This window comes from Loxodonta africana, chromosome 6, assembly GCF_030014295.1.
Source record: "Loxodonta africana isolate mLoxAfr1 chromosome 6, mLoxAfr1.hap2, whole genome shotgun sequence".
Lineage (NCBI taxonomy): Eukaryota > Metazoa > Chordata > Mammalia > Proboscidea > Elephantidae > Loxodonta > Loxodonta africana.
Genome location: NC_087347.1, coordinates 71715926 through 71732212, shown reverse-complemented (window position 1 = coordinate 71732212; position 16287 = coordinate 71715926). Strand labels below are relative to the sequence as shown.

The following is a 16287-nucleotide window of genomic DNA, read 5'->3' as shown; positions in this document are numbered from 1 at the left end:
TTTTTCCAAAATAATAAAGCACTGGTGCTATTAATAATGATGACTAATACTGTAGTATAATTAAGGAAATAATCAGTATATTATTAAAAGCTGTTAATACTGCCATGACTTGGGTCAAGAGAGAAAACTGGGCCAACCTAAAGTCCGAGAATACCCTGTAAATGATACCATATATTTATATACCATTTCACAGATGTCAAAGATTTTCATTTCTTAAATAAGGCATAGTAAGTCAAATTAGAAAGGAAAATATTGATAAATTTGTCTTATTAAAATGAAAATTTTCTGTATGAAAAACATTTGCATTCATCTTAATTGGACTGATATACACAACAACCCTGAGAAGTTGAGACCAGCAGGTGTCATCATCCCTATTCTACAGGCAAAACAACTGAGGATAACAGAGATTCTTGTGTTCAATTTCACACAACTTTAAGTAGCAAAGCCATTCAGAAGATTTTATTAAGAACAAGAAAAAAAAAAAAAAAAGATGTACCTAAATTGCTTTGTTAATGTAATATTAACATTTGAAAACCTGAACAATTATTATTGTTATAATTGTATAGTTGACATTTAAGCACAGAAACCTGATAAAAAATAGCCATTATTTTTAGTATATAAATAAATTAGTACCTATAATCTGTTTCATTTTATTTTGGAGGGAAAAAAATTAAGACTTTTTTCTAGAAAACTATGAAGATAGCTTTTGAATATAAATTCATTTATCAGATAATGATAATATGATTAATAGTTCTTAATGTACTGCAGTATATGAGTATGTATTTGAAGTCTATACAACATACAATGTAGTGTTTAAATTTTTTTCTTCATGGTTTAAATGGTTAAAAATAAGTCTTGCAAGACTATCTGTTCCAAAGCTAACATGTCAAAATGCAACCACAACAGAGTTTTAAAGATGCCTGCCTCACATATGAAAAAATTTTAAGTTAAAAACTTGACTTTTGGTTAAACGCTAGGCCTGATGCTTAAAACCTTTTCCTAAGCATTTAAACAGATATTTATACTGGTAGCATCTTTATTAAAGATAGATTTAAGAAGAGAACAGGGTCCTTGTCATCCATTATGATTATACAAAAAAGATTCATTTTAACTGGGAATGGGTAATTCATGAGGTTGAACTATATTAATAAGAATTGATACATGACAATCAATTTTCTACTCATGTTCAGAAAGATTTTAGTGAAAAAGACTCAACATTAAAAAATAAGACACCGTAAAACAAAACAAAAACAAAAGGGAGGAAGGGAAGTACGGAAGGAAGGAGACAGACCTGGTGCTACTTGATAGCCATTACTGGAAATTTTACCATGGGGGCCAAGGAATGATGAGGAGAGAGCCTTAAAACCTTGTACCCTATGAGGTAGCTAAGAAAAGTATTTGAGGCATGTCGACAGGGCAGTATGAAACGATACATACTGCCACTGGCCATATTGTACCTGGTCTGTGGATAAACAGAGCCCTTCAGTTTCCAAAGCTGTCAATCTGGCACCTTTCATGAACATTATATTCACTTTGAATAAAACAAACAAAAATTTATAATTAAAAGGACAAAAGAACTTGAAAATAAAAACCGCTACTGAAATAACTTTATGGTTGTGGTATACAGCAAAAAAAGAAAACGTGAAATACCAAAGATATTTAAAAATTTTTAAATTCCTTGTTTGAATTTTACATCACACCTTTATAAAACTTCAGGCCAGAGAGTTGACGTACTTTCGTGTTTTCTCATTGTATCAGTGCTGACAGTTTTACATCACTTTATCTCATTACTCAAATAAGTTTATAAAAGTATGATTTACTATACTATAGATTCCATAAATTCTCATTATTATGTCCTAAGATGTCTGGATGGTTAACTAGAAAAAATAGGGGAAAGCCAAGTCTATAATTATTAAACATACATAAATAAAACAAAATTCACGTATATGCAACCATACCTGCAGTTGACCATTTAATGAACTCAAGTCTTCTGCTTTCTTCTCTAAAGACTGAACCCAGACTTTTCTTTTTTGTCGGCATCTTGAAGCTGCTGCTCTATTTCTCTCTAGAAACTTCCTCCTTTTTTCATCAGGATCTTCATTAGCTGCTCTTCTTCGACGACCACTTGTGTTTTGGGTCTGTGGAGTTGTGTGAGCTGGAGAAGCCTACAATAAACAAAAAATGAGGACGTGTTACAATTGTGTAGAGTGAGTGAATTAACACAGTGAGTGAATTAACGCAGAGAGCAGTAGAGGGGGAGAGCTACTAACTTCTTAAGTCTCTGTGTATGCATCAGTATTTCAGGGCAATATGACAATCATTCTCTGCTTTAACTCCTTCCTTGAAATAAATGAGCTATGCAAGATATTCACTAATGCACTGTTACAGTGAACACATTCTTTAATTAGTAGTATGTATAATATTTTCACCTAGGTAGAAAGAGCATGAAGAAATTGAAGACACAACTGATTATTTACAGATCTTATATATTTTCAAGTGTGCTTTTTAACAGACTTTATGGCATTATGTAATTCTTAAAACACTGAATACGTTGTTGGTGCCATCGAGTTGGTTCCAACTCATAGCAACCCTATGTGCAACAGAACAAAACATGACTCGTCTTGCGCCATCCTCATAATCTCTATTATGCTCGAGCTCACTGTTATAGCCACTGTGTCAATCCATCTTGTTGAGGGTCTTCCTCTTTTTTGCTGGCCCTCTACCAAGCATGATGTCCTTCTCCAGGTACTGGTCCCTCCTGGTAATGTGTCCAACGTACATAAGATGAAGTCTCACCATCCTTGCTTCTAAGGAACATTCTGGTTGTACTTCTTCCAAGACAGATTTGTTCATTCTTTCAGCAGTCCATGGTATATTCAGTATTTTTCGCCAACACCATACTTCAAAGGTATCAACTCTTCGGTCTTCCTTATTCATTGTCCTGCTTTCACATGCATCTGAGGTAACCGAAAACGCCATGGTTTGGGTCAGGCGCATGTTAGTCCATAAAGTGACATCTTTGCTTTTTAACACTTTAAAGAGGTCTTTTGCAGCAGATTTGCCTAATGGAATGCGTCCTTTGATTTCTTGACTACTGCTTGCATGGGTGTTGACTGTAGATCCAAGTAAAATGAAATCCTTGACAATTTCAATTTTTTTCTCCATTTATCATGATGTTGCATATTGGTCCAGCTGTTAGGATTTTTGTTGTATGTTGAGGTGTAATCCATACCGAGGGCTGTGGTCTTTGATCTTCATCAGTAAGTGCTTCAAGTCCTCTTCACTTTCAAGCAAGCAAGGTTGTGTTACCAGTATATCGCAGGTTGTTAATGAGTCTTCCTCCAATCCTGATGCTCCATTCTTCTTCATATAGTCCACCTTCTCGGATTATTTGCTCAGTATACGGACTGAGTAAGTATGGTGAAAGGATACAACTCTGATGCATCACTTTCCTGACTTTAAACCATGCAGTATCCCCTTGTTCTGTTCAAACGACTGCCTCTTGGTCCAAGTACAGGTTCCTCATGAGCACAATTAAGTGCTGTGGAATTCCCATTCTTTGCCATGTTATCCATAATTTGCTATGATCCACACAGTTGAATGCTTTTGCATAGTTAATAAAACACAAGAAAACATATTTCAGGTATTCTGTTTTCAGCCAGGATCCATTTGATTGTAAGTTACTAAAATGAAAATTTTAACAACTCTATTTAAATTCACTATGGGACACTATGGAAACCCTGGTGGCGTAGAGGTTAAGAGCTACAGCTGCTAACCAAAAGGTGAGCAGTTTGAATCCACCAGGCCCTCCTTGGAAACTCTACAGGGCAGTTCTGCTCTGTCCTATAGGGTCGCTATGAGTCGGAATCGACTCAGCAGCAGTAGGTTTGGTTTTTTTGGTATGGGACACCATGTTTTTATGCTATTCTAAAATAAAATATTTTATATCAGATCTGTAGATTTTCTTTAAGAATTGGTTTTTCTAAAATTAAGGAATGAAAGTATGGACGTATTCTGGTGTGCTCAGCTTTTCTTCACTTCTTGAGAATTAGCTCAGTCCTTTTCTAGGGGCAGGTTCATATAATTATTACTTTTCATCTTCATGGCGGACAGAATCCCATAGGAGCTCAGATACTCATTTTAATTGGTTCCCCCAGTTGATTGGCCGTTAATTGAAATTCAACCAGAGAAAATGGTCTTCATTTACTAGTCATATAGTCTTGTGTCCAGAGCTATACAACAATAAAACCAAAAACCCAAACCCAGTGCCATTGATTCAACCAGAGAAAATGGTCTTCATTCAGTAGTTATATAGTCTTGTGTCCAGAGCTATACAACAACAAAAAAATACAACAATAGGTACCCCAAACCTCTCACAGGCCCCCAAATTGTGCCACAGAACACGTGAATATGGGAGACTGGAAATGGTCCCTTGGAAAAAAGCACTTTGTAGCCATAAGCATATGATCCAAAGCAGAAACCTGAAAACAATCTTTTACCTATAATTAATTATATTTTAAAATGTTGCTGTGATGATTAATTTTTTGTGTGTCAACTTGATGAAGCCATGGTGCGCAGGTGTTTGGTCAAACATTAGTCTAGATGTTGTTATGTAGTATTTACATGTGATTAGATCAGCTGGCCTTAACTAAAGCTGATTTTCTTCCATTAAACCAGTTAGTTTAAGGCCTTTAGAGCAAAAAGGGGGCTTCCTTGAGGGAGTATTCTGCTTCCAGACTATAAATGAGACAGCTTGCCAGGATCTTCTCTCTCCCTACCACCTGATCTACCAATCTTGGGACACAGACTGCCAAAATTTTTAGCCTGTGAGTTGCTAAACAGAAACTGTAACAGACTTACCTTTGTGTATTTTTATGCCTAACAAGAATCTGAGGTCCCTAGGTGTGCAAATGGTTTGTGCTCTACTGCTAACTTAAAGGTTGGTGATTTGAATCCACCCAGTGGTACCAAGAGAAAATGCCTGGCGATCTGCTTTTGTAAAGATTAAAAAAAAACAAAAAACAAAAACAAACCCCAAACCCATTGCAGTTGAGTCGATTCTGACTCATAGTGACCCTACAGGACAGAACAGAAGTGCCCCATACGGTTTCCAAGGCACGCCTGGTGGATTCGAACTGCCGACCTTTTGGTTAGCAGCCGTAGCTCTCAATCACTATGCCACCAGGGTATCCTCTGTAAAGACTACAGCCAAGAAAACCCTACAGAGCAGTTCTACTTTGTAACACATGGGGTCCCACTGAGTAGCAATCGACTTAAGGGCAACTAACAACAACAGCCACAATGAGAGTTTCAGGCTGCTTAGGGGAATATACTTCTCCTCCTCCTCTTCCTCCATCCTTCCGTTCATTCATTTATTCAATCAATTGCATTAAAAAATATTTATAATAAGTATTCCAGACATTAGGGACTTAGCAGTAAACAGAACAGACAGAGTCCTGCCGTCATTGAGCTTATACCGAACACAATAAAATATACAACAGGCATAAATAAAAATTAGATCCAGGGTAACTATAAAAAAAAAAATTTTTTTTTTTTATAGTGAGCATAAAATGAAGACTTAATAAAAATAAATTATTATAAGGTGTTGGCAAATTTCTACAAAGGTCTGATAGTAAATATTTTAGGCTTTACCAACCACGTATTTTTTTCGTTTGTAAAAAAATAACCCTTTAAAAACACAAAAACCATTATTAGCTGGCACATCATAAAAAATAGCTATTGGTTGGATGTGGACCATGCACCAGTTTATGATCCCCTGAATTATATCATTAAAGCACATGCATGTATGCACACAACCACACACATCCCTTACTCTCCTTCTCTCTTGGCCCCCTAGGTAAACGTGTTTAGCGGATGACAACAACTAATACATTCCACATTATCTTAAATTCTATCATTTTTGCAATCAAAACTTGCTGTTTACCTGTATTTCTCTGATTAGAAAGCTTCTTAATACCAATACTCATGCTCTTTAAGTAGAAAAGATGAAAGGTCTAAATAGAGTCCCAAAATGCTTAACGGAAACACAGAACCTTTCACTGTAGCAGAAATATACAAATATCAATCATCTGATAAGCAGTCACAAACTAGAGATTAAGTAAAATAGGCCTCTAGAATAAACAGCTGCCACAAAGCTTATCTGTTCCTTTGGTGGTGCTTTCACAAGTTTTAATTTAAGAATTGTTTGACTATGTTAGTAATGTAATATATACATATACACATACATATGTGTGTGTGTGTGTGTACATATCTATAAACCTGTATTTATTTCTCCAAAAGACTTCTGATTGCCTAGAAGCAGGGTATGGTTTACACAGGGGAGCAGATTTCAAAAAAATAAAATTAAAAAGGAGTAATATTTGACAATGAGTGAGCAGAGAAATATTAAAAGCAGAAAAAAGAATTACTAAAGAAAAAAAATGTCTGCCACTTTGGGACATTTAGAACAGGAGTTAAAAGTCCTACATACCTTAATAGCTACAGCTATATTTTAGCATCCCAATACTAAAATATACTTTATAACCATGAAAATGAGGTATTTTTAGGAAACAGGCACATCAACAATAATCTTAAAAAGACAGCAAAGATTTTTTAAAAAAATCTTAGTTTTGCTACTTGAAAAGAAACATAAGCTCTAGTTATCTACATTTCTGAAGAATATCACATTCCTCAACAACACCAAATAAGCTGCTACTGTTGATAACATATTCAGGACTTCAGTCTATTAAAATTTTCCATAACCCAAATTTTCAGTTTGTATAGGAGCACAGTTCAAATCAAACATATTTACCATTGCAAGGAAAATATCTAATGTTAATACGAGTTATGGTTTGGTTCTTATGACAAGTTAATAAATAGTATTTGAAAATAATCAAAACAGCATTACAAGAAAACTTCCTGCTATCCTCAATGTAAGATTCGAACATTATTTTCCTGGTTATGGATCTACCTTTCCGAAGAGTCAAGTAACAAACTGTAAAGACCCTCAATAAAGCAATGGAGAATGAAGTAAGTTTCTTTAAGCAGCATTCAGCTTCACTGTTCTGGAAAAAATGTTTTCTTTGAAGAGTATTGATGGGTACTGTGCCATGTCAGACCAACATGTAGAGATACCCACATAAACATTTATAGGGTGTCCTTAAAAGTAACAACTGCTCAGCTATTTTTATTTTTTTGTATTGATACTTTTACCCCGAACTATTGGAGTCCCTGAGAGCCAGCCAGAAGACAGGTAGTTCACACCCACCCAGGGGCACCTCAGAGGAGATGCCTGGTGATCTGCTTCCAGAAGCTCACGGCATTAAAAACCCTATGATGCAGTTCTACTACGCACAAATGGGGTGACTGTGACTTGGAACAAACTTGATGGAACTAACAATAACAATGACCAAAACCGCCTTTTCCTAAGTCTTTTGATACACTTTCGGAATAAAAATATAACCAGAAATACAACTTTTCTAAGTATATAAAGTGGAAACCCTGATGGCGTAGTGGTTAAGTGCTACGGCTGCTAACCAAAGAGTTGGCAGTTCAAATCCGCCAGGCGCTCTTTAGGAACTCTATGGGGCAGTCCTACTCTGTCCTATAGGGTCACTCTGAGTCAGAATCAACTTGACAGCACTGGGTTTGGTTTTTTGGTTTTAAGTACACAAAGTAGTCATTTAAGTTACACTGTATTTGTTTTTTTAAGGGTGATGACAACAGTACTGAATGATAAAACCCGTATACATACCGGAGTTTCTGTAGTGGACGTGGCTGGCTGCTGTAATGATTGTGGTCGAGATTCCTCTGATTGAGTCCTAACTAATCCACTACTGTGACTTTTGACAGTGTCTCCATTGGTAACTGGAGGATGTTGCTGGGTCAAAGCAGCTTTTAATCTCTGAAATACAAACACAATTTTTTAAAAATGGGCCCCTGCTTTTCACCTCAATCTGATTACTCTTGACATACTCTTTGATTAGTTAACAAAAAAAAGATAGTTGTTAAGGAATGCATAAACACATTCAGCTTTAAAATTCAAATTTGATTTACCATATTTCATTGTACTCCTAAGATCACTATAAATATCAGTAAGACAAACAACAAGATCTTTGGAAACCTTCCATGAGTCTTTATCTGATACTACTAGAGGATTCCACACTTTGCTGTTCCTAGTCAATTTTGGGAAAACAGTGAAAAATCAAAACATGGTTTGCTGAAAATAACTAGCATCATTCAACTAAAGCAAGCAACACAAGTCACTTATTATGTACACGTCTACGTATTCTCTTCCTGTCCACTCCTATACTCCGTTAACCTCATCTTCTCAGGCCCTGCCTACATTCAACCTAAATCTCTTCTTTGCCAGATTTGGTCCCATTTAATCTTGGCTTTTTTTTTTTTGTATGTTTGATGCCATGTGCTTGCCTGGGTGAAGGCCTGATTTTACCATTTTTTAGGTCACTGTGCTCCCTGTCAGACTGAACCTTCTAGAGCCCACAGCTGGGCTGCCATCCCTTAGGTCTTCCCTGCCCGCAGTAATCAGATATAGTTTCAGGCCTGTCCCTTTCGTTGTGTTCATTTTGTCAGTTAACTGAATTGTACCTGATCTGCTTTCAGAGTGGAGCCCCGGTGGTGCAGTGGTTAAGAGCTGCAGCTGCTAACCAAAAGCTCGGCAGTTCAAATCCACCAGCTGCTCCTTGGAAACCCTATGGAGCAGTTCTACTCTGTCCTATAGGGTTGCCATGAGTAGAAATCAACTTCATGGCCACAGGTTTTGGTTTGGTTTTTACTTTCAGAGCATAACAGATCTAGTATTAGAATGAAGTCCTAACTATTTCAGGTTACCTCTTTATAAAAACACACAATTTGATTGCAGCTTATTATTCGATCAGCAAAAATTTGTCATACGTGAATACCTTATATTCACAACCAGACAGTAAACTCCAAGAGCAGAGATTGTCTTATGCTTTTTTGCATCCCTTTTAGCAACTGGTACAATGATTTACAACACAGTAGGGACTCAAATATATTTACTAATTGACAGAAATTGGTTTCTTTGGTAAAAATAAACGCGTGATCTTTGGAGTAGTTTTATTGTTATGATCTGTAAATATGAAGTAAGTAGCACAAAAAATCATACTGCAGTATCTTAATGCTAAAAGAGACCTCTGGGACCTAAGAGACTTGGAACTACTATTGTTGATGTTGTCTGTAATAAATGAAATACAGTCCTTGAGCCCAAAATAAAGTTTTATCACAAAAATTTGATTCAGAGATATGTCTATTACATTTTCCTAAGATCTATATCCAGGTGTATGTTTGGGGGAGGGAGGCTATTGAATATAGATACAGAACTGTGCTGCGGTCTATTCAGTGTTTCCCAAACTTTCTAAAAGTAAAAAAAAAAACAGCTGGCTGAATATGTGTTAAAGACACAGATTCTTGGCAGCCTCCCCTCTCCTTCTTCCCTGGGTATCAGAGAAATGACTGGGTGTGAGAGAAGAGTTTTTGAATAGGGCCCCTAAATGACTCTGGTATAATTGCTTTCATGCCAACAGAGCAATTTAGAAAATTTTATAAGTATTTAGAAATTTGTAATTTCTTTTCATTTATGTATTTCTTCTTACCTTCTAGTGTAAGTGATCTAGATCCCTTAAAAACTAGAGCACATATGAGAAGGTCACCAGGATTTCAACTGAGGCAGTAATTATACTCAGGGGCCTAACTACAGAAAATAGTGCCTAGAGCAATTAGTGTTAAACCGCTGAATGATCTCTCACAGCTGACTATGCAAACTGTGATGGCCAACAGAAACTGCTCGTCGGCACCCCACCCCAAGCTGCGCCCAGGACACAAGCCTTACCTGTGCTGCCGCCCAGCCCTGCCCCCTACTCCCCAGGCCTCTGATTATACCTGGACAAGTGTTCAGTGGACATTTTCTCTCTACTGGTAATCACTGTAGACTCTGGGTATGATTTTAAAAAGGAAATCAGCAGTTTTTTAAAAAAAAGTTTTATGGCAGTACACAGAGTAAAATGAACTTTTTGGTGTACAGTTCTATTGAGTTTGGAACCCTAGTGGGTTTGGTTTGGGTGTTTTTTTTGAGTTTTAATAAGCACATACAATTGTGTAATCACTCCCACAATCAAGATTTAGAACTGTTCCATTACTCTCCCTAAAAGGTCCTCATGCCCTTTGCTATCAAACTCCTCTAAAGGACTGTGTGTTATCAGTAGTTTTTCAATATGTTTTTAATAAGATAGTATTCTCATTTTGCTGATTAAGAAATCAGAGATCACTTGCAAAGGGTCAACAGCAATTTGGGTAGTTCACATCCTGAATTTAATCCCAGACCACTTTAATTCTAAAATGCATAATTTTCCTGTGGCACCACGTTACATATATTATCATTGGTCCTATCAATCATAAACCACAGAGAAAGATCAAGAAAGATAATCTGAGACTAGATGGGTTAAATAACTCAAAATATAATGATAAAGGACTGAGAATGTCAAGTTTGGTGCTGCAACCGCTAAGCCATTCACTCCAGGATCCAGCATGCTTCTCTCTTCTGATAGACTACCTCTTTATGGAATAAACAAGCACCGTACATGTAAAATTCACTGATTAGTATACTTAATGTACTGTGATAGATTACTGATAGACTACTTCTTTATGAATTAAAGAAGTACTGTACATGTAAAATCCTAGTATCTTCACTGATTAGTATACTTATGTATTGTGACGTCTTATACAGCTTTATGGATCCCTGGTGGCGCAGTGGTTAAGTGTTTCACTGCTATCCAAAAGGCTGACGGTTTGAATCTGCCAGCCCTTCCTGGAAGCCCTGTGAGGCAGTTCTACTCTGTCCTATAGGGTTACTATGAGTCAAAACAGACTAAAGGCAATGGGTTTGTTGTTGTTATCGTTTTGGTTTATACCGCTTAGAAAACAATTTAGGCTCAGAATGTAACTCAGCTTCACACTATCTGTGTGACACTGAACAAATCATTTAATCTTTTGAGTTTCAGTTTCCTTATTCTATAAAACTGGGAATAATAATTTTCTTACAGGGTTGAGATAATGGTTAAGAAATAGTAATAGGCAAAACTACCTGACTCAAAATTATTTCTCAAATGTCAGCTTCCTTATTTCTTTAAAACCAGTTATTGAGTCATCTATTTTTCTTAGCATAGGTGTGAGGGAACAAGCCAAAGAATCCAGAAAGTTTCCTATACCTTTTTGTTTTCAAAATGTATTTAGAGGTCATCTTAAGCATGTACAGCCCCAGACATATGTAAAATATGTTCTCGAGACCACATAATACACTGCCTCTTTCAGAACCCAGGTTTGAGATTCCTGGTTCCTTTCTTTTTTCAACAAGTAGAAATAACCGCAGCAGCAGCAAAGACACAGGAAATTGGGACACTCATAACTGAAGGGATAATTGGAACTGGACGGATCCAAACTGAAATCAGATGTGTGCCCAAAGCAGTAATTGGCTAGAGTCAGGAATACTTAGGATAAATGATCAAGACGAGTTAAAAGTAGAAAGATGGGGGTTAGAAAGTGTGGGTCATATAACCAAAACAAAGGAGGAGAATCTAGGGAGGTGGTCACTCTTCATATTTACAACTTATAAAAACAGAATGTTAGACATCAAAACACATTAAAAAATAATGATAGGTTGGGGCTTTCATTTGTGAATATAAAGCAAGCATAAATATAACTAGAGGTCAAGATGTGAATTGAAGCTTGGTAAATTATGTGTTGGCAAAACATTTTGAAATCCTTAGGTAGAAAACACCACAGAATTGAAGAGCATTTAAAGTTTTATAGTGAAGAACTCGTAGAATTAATGAAATACAGTAACTGCACATAGGGGAGTCTGAAGTACATAAACACCATTCTCCTGAATAATCTTTAGTAGGGCAAGTTACTACCTTATAGAGCACTTAAAAGCAGCATCAGTATTCATTCATTATCCTTTCTTAACTGCCCTAGGGTATACAGTACCATCCAGTGAGGAAGATTTAATGTTTGCTACATGCTGTTACATTGATTACAATGGGTCTGACTTAGAAAGTGTGCCACTGGGTATAGTATGTAAGAAAAGGACTTTAAGGGTTAATTAACACTACCTTTTTTTTTTTAATTGTGATTAATTTCTTAAAAACAAAAATACTTATATGCTAAAAAATTTAGAATAAACTAGGTGAAAAAGCAGTCACTAAGTATTATTCATAAAAATTTTACAAATTATATAAGGCTACCTACAATCCAACCATATATGTTTCTTAGGGACATTTTAAAGAAGGCCAAACACTTTGATTTTAAAAAAATGAATGAAAACAAACATAAAATATAACAGGCATTTATTTTATGACATAATTTTGGTGGTAACAGAGATAGTAATAATCTAATCATCATCCTACAAATGAAAAACTAAGGCTTAGAGACTGAAGTTTCTTCCCAGAATAACAGAGTAAGTTAGAAACAGAGATAGGACCAGAAATTCTGTTGACTCCCAGTTCACTGAACATATTTTAAACAAAAGTTTTGTCAAACAAGAGCTTTTGTCAAGTATTAAGTATTCTAAGTATATTAGTAATTGGCAAATCGGACATTGGTCGGTCCATCACTAAGATAAAAATTCCTCTTGACGGAGAAATTTAATGTAAGATTGACCACTCAGAGAAACTAAAAAGAATATTAAATAAGAAATTAAATAAGAATATAAGGTCTGTATTCTCCAACATGTACAATAAAACTTAGGCATATTTTCATTTTAAATTAAAGGTTACATTCTTTCAAAGAAAACTAAAATGATTTTATTACTATATTTCTAAGAAGCAGGCTAGTGTTTTAATGTTAAGTGTTAATGTTAAGCAATAGTTGTACTACTATACTGAAAAACTTCATTTCTGAGATACAGACTATGCCAATTAATTCAAGGATGAATAATTTGTTTTGTTGACCAACCTGACACCTTTATTTTAAGAGTTAATCTGTTAAAATAATTTGCTATCCAAGTCGTACAATGCTGTAATATTAAACCCTTGAAAACAAATTTTATCACATCTGTCATAACTTAGTAGGAACAAACTACTCCATCATAGTTCAAAGAAAAAAGATAATGTTCTCCAGAAACAATTTATGAAAAAGTCAGATCCATATTTCATATGTGCCACAAAAGCTCATCAGAGTAATAACCCTCCTTCTCCTGGGTGTTATCCTACCATCTGCTGCTCTATTACTTATCTTTATTTTGCAACTAATTAACAGCATAATCTTCTAAATTCAGCAAGTTAATTATCATTATTGTAGTCTTTGCAGCATCATCAGTCCTCATGAAGTCTTATCTCCCCACCCCAGAGAACATATGAAAATGAAGTAGGTTGGGAGAGGGTCTGTTTCTTTGGAGTGGGCTCATTAGGTGTTTGCTGATTAGCCTGGCAGGCAGAGGCAGGTCAGAAGAATTCTGCTGAACCTGGGGTTCCACGCAGGGCCCAACCAAGTTAACGCAGGTTTCTGAACATTTGCCAGGATGCCCTCTGTCAGCTCTCAGTGGAAACCCCCTGCAGGAAACCTACTGGCTACACACTGTGTACAAATATATTTCTCAGTTTGTCGCAGAAGTCTTAAAGGAATGATTCTGGAGGATATTGCTTAAATATCAAATCTTCTTAAAGAATACTAGGTGATTAACATTTTCTTATTAAAAAGCTTACTGTTTTATGAAAACTCTTAATGGAATAATAGATATGGTAAATATCTATGGTTGTTTATGTGCTTCATGATAAACAACACCTCTAAGCCTAAAAAAAGAGAAATTGGTGAGATCCAGTGCTATTTTACAGAAAATAGCAGGTCCTGCGAATTTTTCTGTAGTATTAGAAAACACTGGACAATATTGTATTTATGGACTCTTTCCTCCATTTCTTTACTACATTCTTATGTTTCTAAAGACTTAAAGTTCTTTAAAAAAAAAAAAAAAGCTTGCTCTGAAAGAGATTTCTTTAGCAGAAGGGAAAGATCTTACTTTATTCAGTATGTATAGTAGATATAAATCCAATATACACATAATATATTATACATATTATACACATAATATATTCCTAAAAGTACTGGGCATCTGAAAATCGGGACATCACAAATGCATCCTTGGCTATTTTAGGATACAAAGTAAGTTTCTCTTCAGCTGTAGTGTGCTACCCATTCTTACTGGTTCCAATGATGCTATTTTTCTTACGTTATTTTTTAACCACAGGTCATTTCAGAAGAATCACCAATGGTACACTATTTAGCATGTTATTAACAAATTGTGATCACAAAGGTCAAACAAATCCTTGAAAAAGATGCAGAACTCAAGAGGACGATGCTCAAATATATCCGAAGAGTTGAAAACAAAAAGAAACAAAAACGCAACTGAATCAGTGAAAGAAGTTACGAGGTTCAGCGGGGCAGCTGAAGGCTTCAGTGAAGAGCCAGAAAAATTATTTGTCATTGACGGAGTAAAGAATAAAGCCCTGTGATCATTTTTCTGGTTGTTAAGAAAACTCCTCACACTGGAACCCACCTTTCTTTGCTTAATGACACAACTGTTTGTTTAGTTGTCTTTTTACAGCCTCTAGAAGCTTAATTCAAGTTTGGAAATAATATGTATCTGTTTGGTATTTTAGGTGCTAAGAATACCCATGATAACTTGCACAGAGTTACAGATCATCCTTACGTTTTTGCTTTAAATGTTTAAATCAGAAACTGATTGTCCTGTGATTTTAGTTGGAAGCAGGAAGATAATTTTACTAAGCTTCTAAATAATATTAGAACATTTAAGAAAATGAAGTCTCACTCTAACTACAAATTTAAGAGTTATTAAAGTATTTGGGAAAGTTTGTTACACAATTGAGGTACTTTTAGAGAAAAAGGATATATTAACTTATTAATGGAGTTTAGTAATATATTTAAGATTATATTTTAAGACTTTTAAACGTGATTATAACTGAATTTTTACATTGATCTCAAGAACTAAGGGAAGAACTAAGTTTCTGAGTTTGTAACTTTAATAAGTCTAATGTAATTTTTAAAAAGCAGCCCCTGAGTAATTGTTTTTATACACAAGTCACCATCAAGGGTATCAAAAAACAAAACACCTCACTGATATAATTCTTATCGCTGAAAACTTCGAAAAAAATTAGTAATGGCCTTTTTAAAAGGTAAGGCTCTTTCTACTCTGCTGATGGTCACCAGGAACACTTGCAAGAAAAATATGAAAATTTCAGGTCAGGCCTGCTGAATTTCTTAGTGCTTATTTACTTGTTAAATAAATTATAGCCCATAGAAACAAACTGTTAAATGAGGCTGAAGTAAAAATACAAACCACAAAAACCAAACTATGCCTTAAGGTTAGAACATTCATTTTATACATGTAACAATACAGACATATTTATGTTGATGAAAACAATGAAGATTTCTGAATCAAACAGATACTAGTGTTCAGAATATGACACTAAGGCAGGCAAAAAAAACCAATTATATTTGATAAAAATGTAAAAACAATACTGAAGAAACAATTTCTACGTAACAGAAAGCTCCAAATAATCAGAATATTTCATTCCCTTAACAGTAATGGCAATTGATATTTTATTTATCAGTTCATACTACTAGAATAGCATGACAATACATATCTATTGTTAGCACACATGAAGCCAAATAGTTATGATCTATTAGAAAATGGAAACATAGGACAATCAAACATACTACAGGGAGTATGTTCCCAAACCACAATGCACGTTATTTAGAAATCAGTGAGCAAAAAATAGGCGAGCCCCCCAAATATTTGAAAATTATACAATACACTTCTAAATAACCCATAGTGCAAAGAAGAAATACCAAGGGACCTTGGAAAATAAATGATAATGAAAATACAAAGCCAAAAAAAGGCCAAACCTGCTGCTGTTGAGTCGGTTACGGCACATGGCTACCCTACATAAAACAAAACAAAACAAAACGCTGCCTGATCCTAGGCCATTCTCATGATCACTGTTATGCCCGAGCCTACTGCTGCAGTCGCTGTGTCAATCAAGGTCTTCCTCTTTTTCAATGACCCTCTACCAAGCATGATTCTCAGGGACTGACTCCTTCTAATAACATGACTAAAGTATGTGAGACAAAGTTTCACCTTCTCACTTCTAAGGAGCATTCTGGCTGTACTTCTTCAAAGACAGATTTGTACATTCTTCTGGCAGTCCCATGGTATATTCAACATTCTTCGCCAACACC

General features: G+C 35.5%; 1 protein-coding gene across 3 annotated transcripts in view; it reads right to left on the bottom strand.

Moving 5' to 3' along the window:
- Positions 1–16287, bottom strand: part of ATF2 (activating transcription factor 2) — an 86017-nt gene that overhangs the window by 14578 nt on the left and 55152 nt on the right. Inside the window, exons 11-13 of one of the 3 annotated variants that reach the window (XR_010322289.1) lie at positions 7754–7903; positions 1959–2165; positions 1458–1531 (exon numbers count right to left, since the gene is read on the bottom strand). Coding sequence is in view for 2 of the 3 variants with exons in the window: in XM_023542826.2 (XP_023398594.1) it covers positions 1529–1531; positions 1959–2165; positions 7754–7903 (360 nt within the window). In the remaining variant the exon portion in view is untranslated. Of the gene's footprint in view, positions 1–649; positions 1532–1958; positions 2166–7753; positions 7904–16287 lie in introns of those variants that run through there. The other 2 variants (XM_023542826.2, XM_003406211.4) reach the window with 2 other exon arrangements.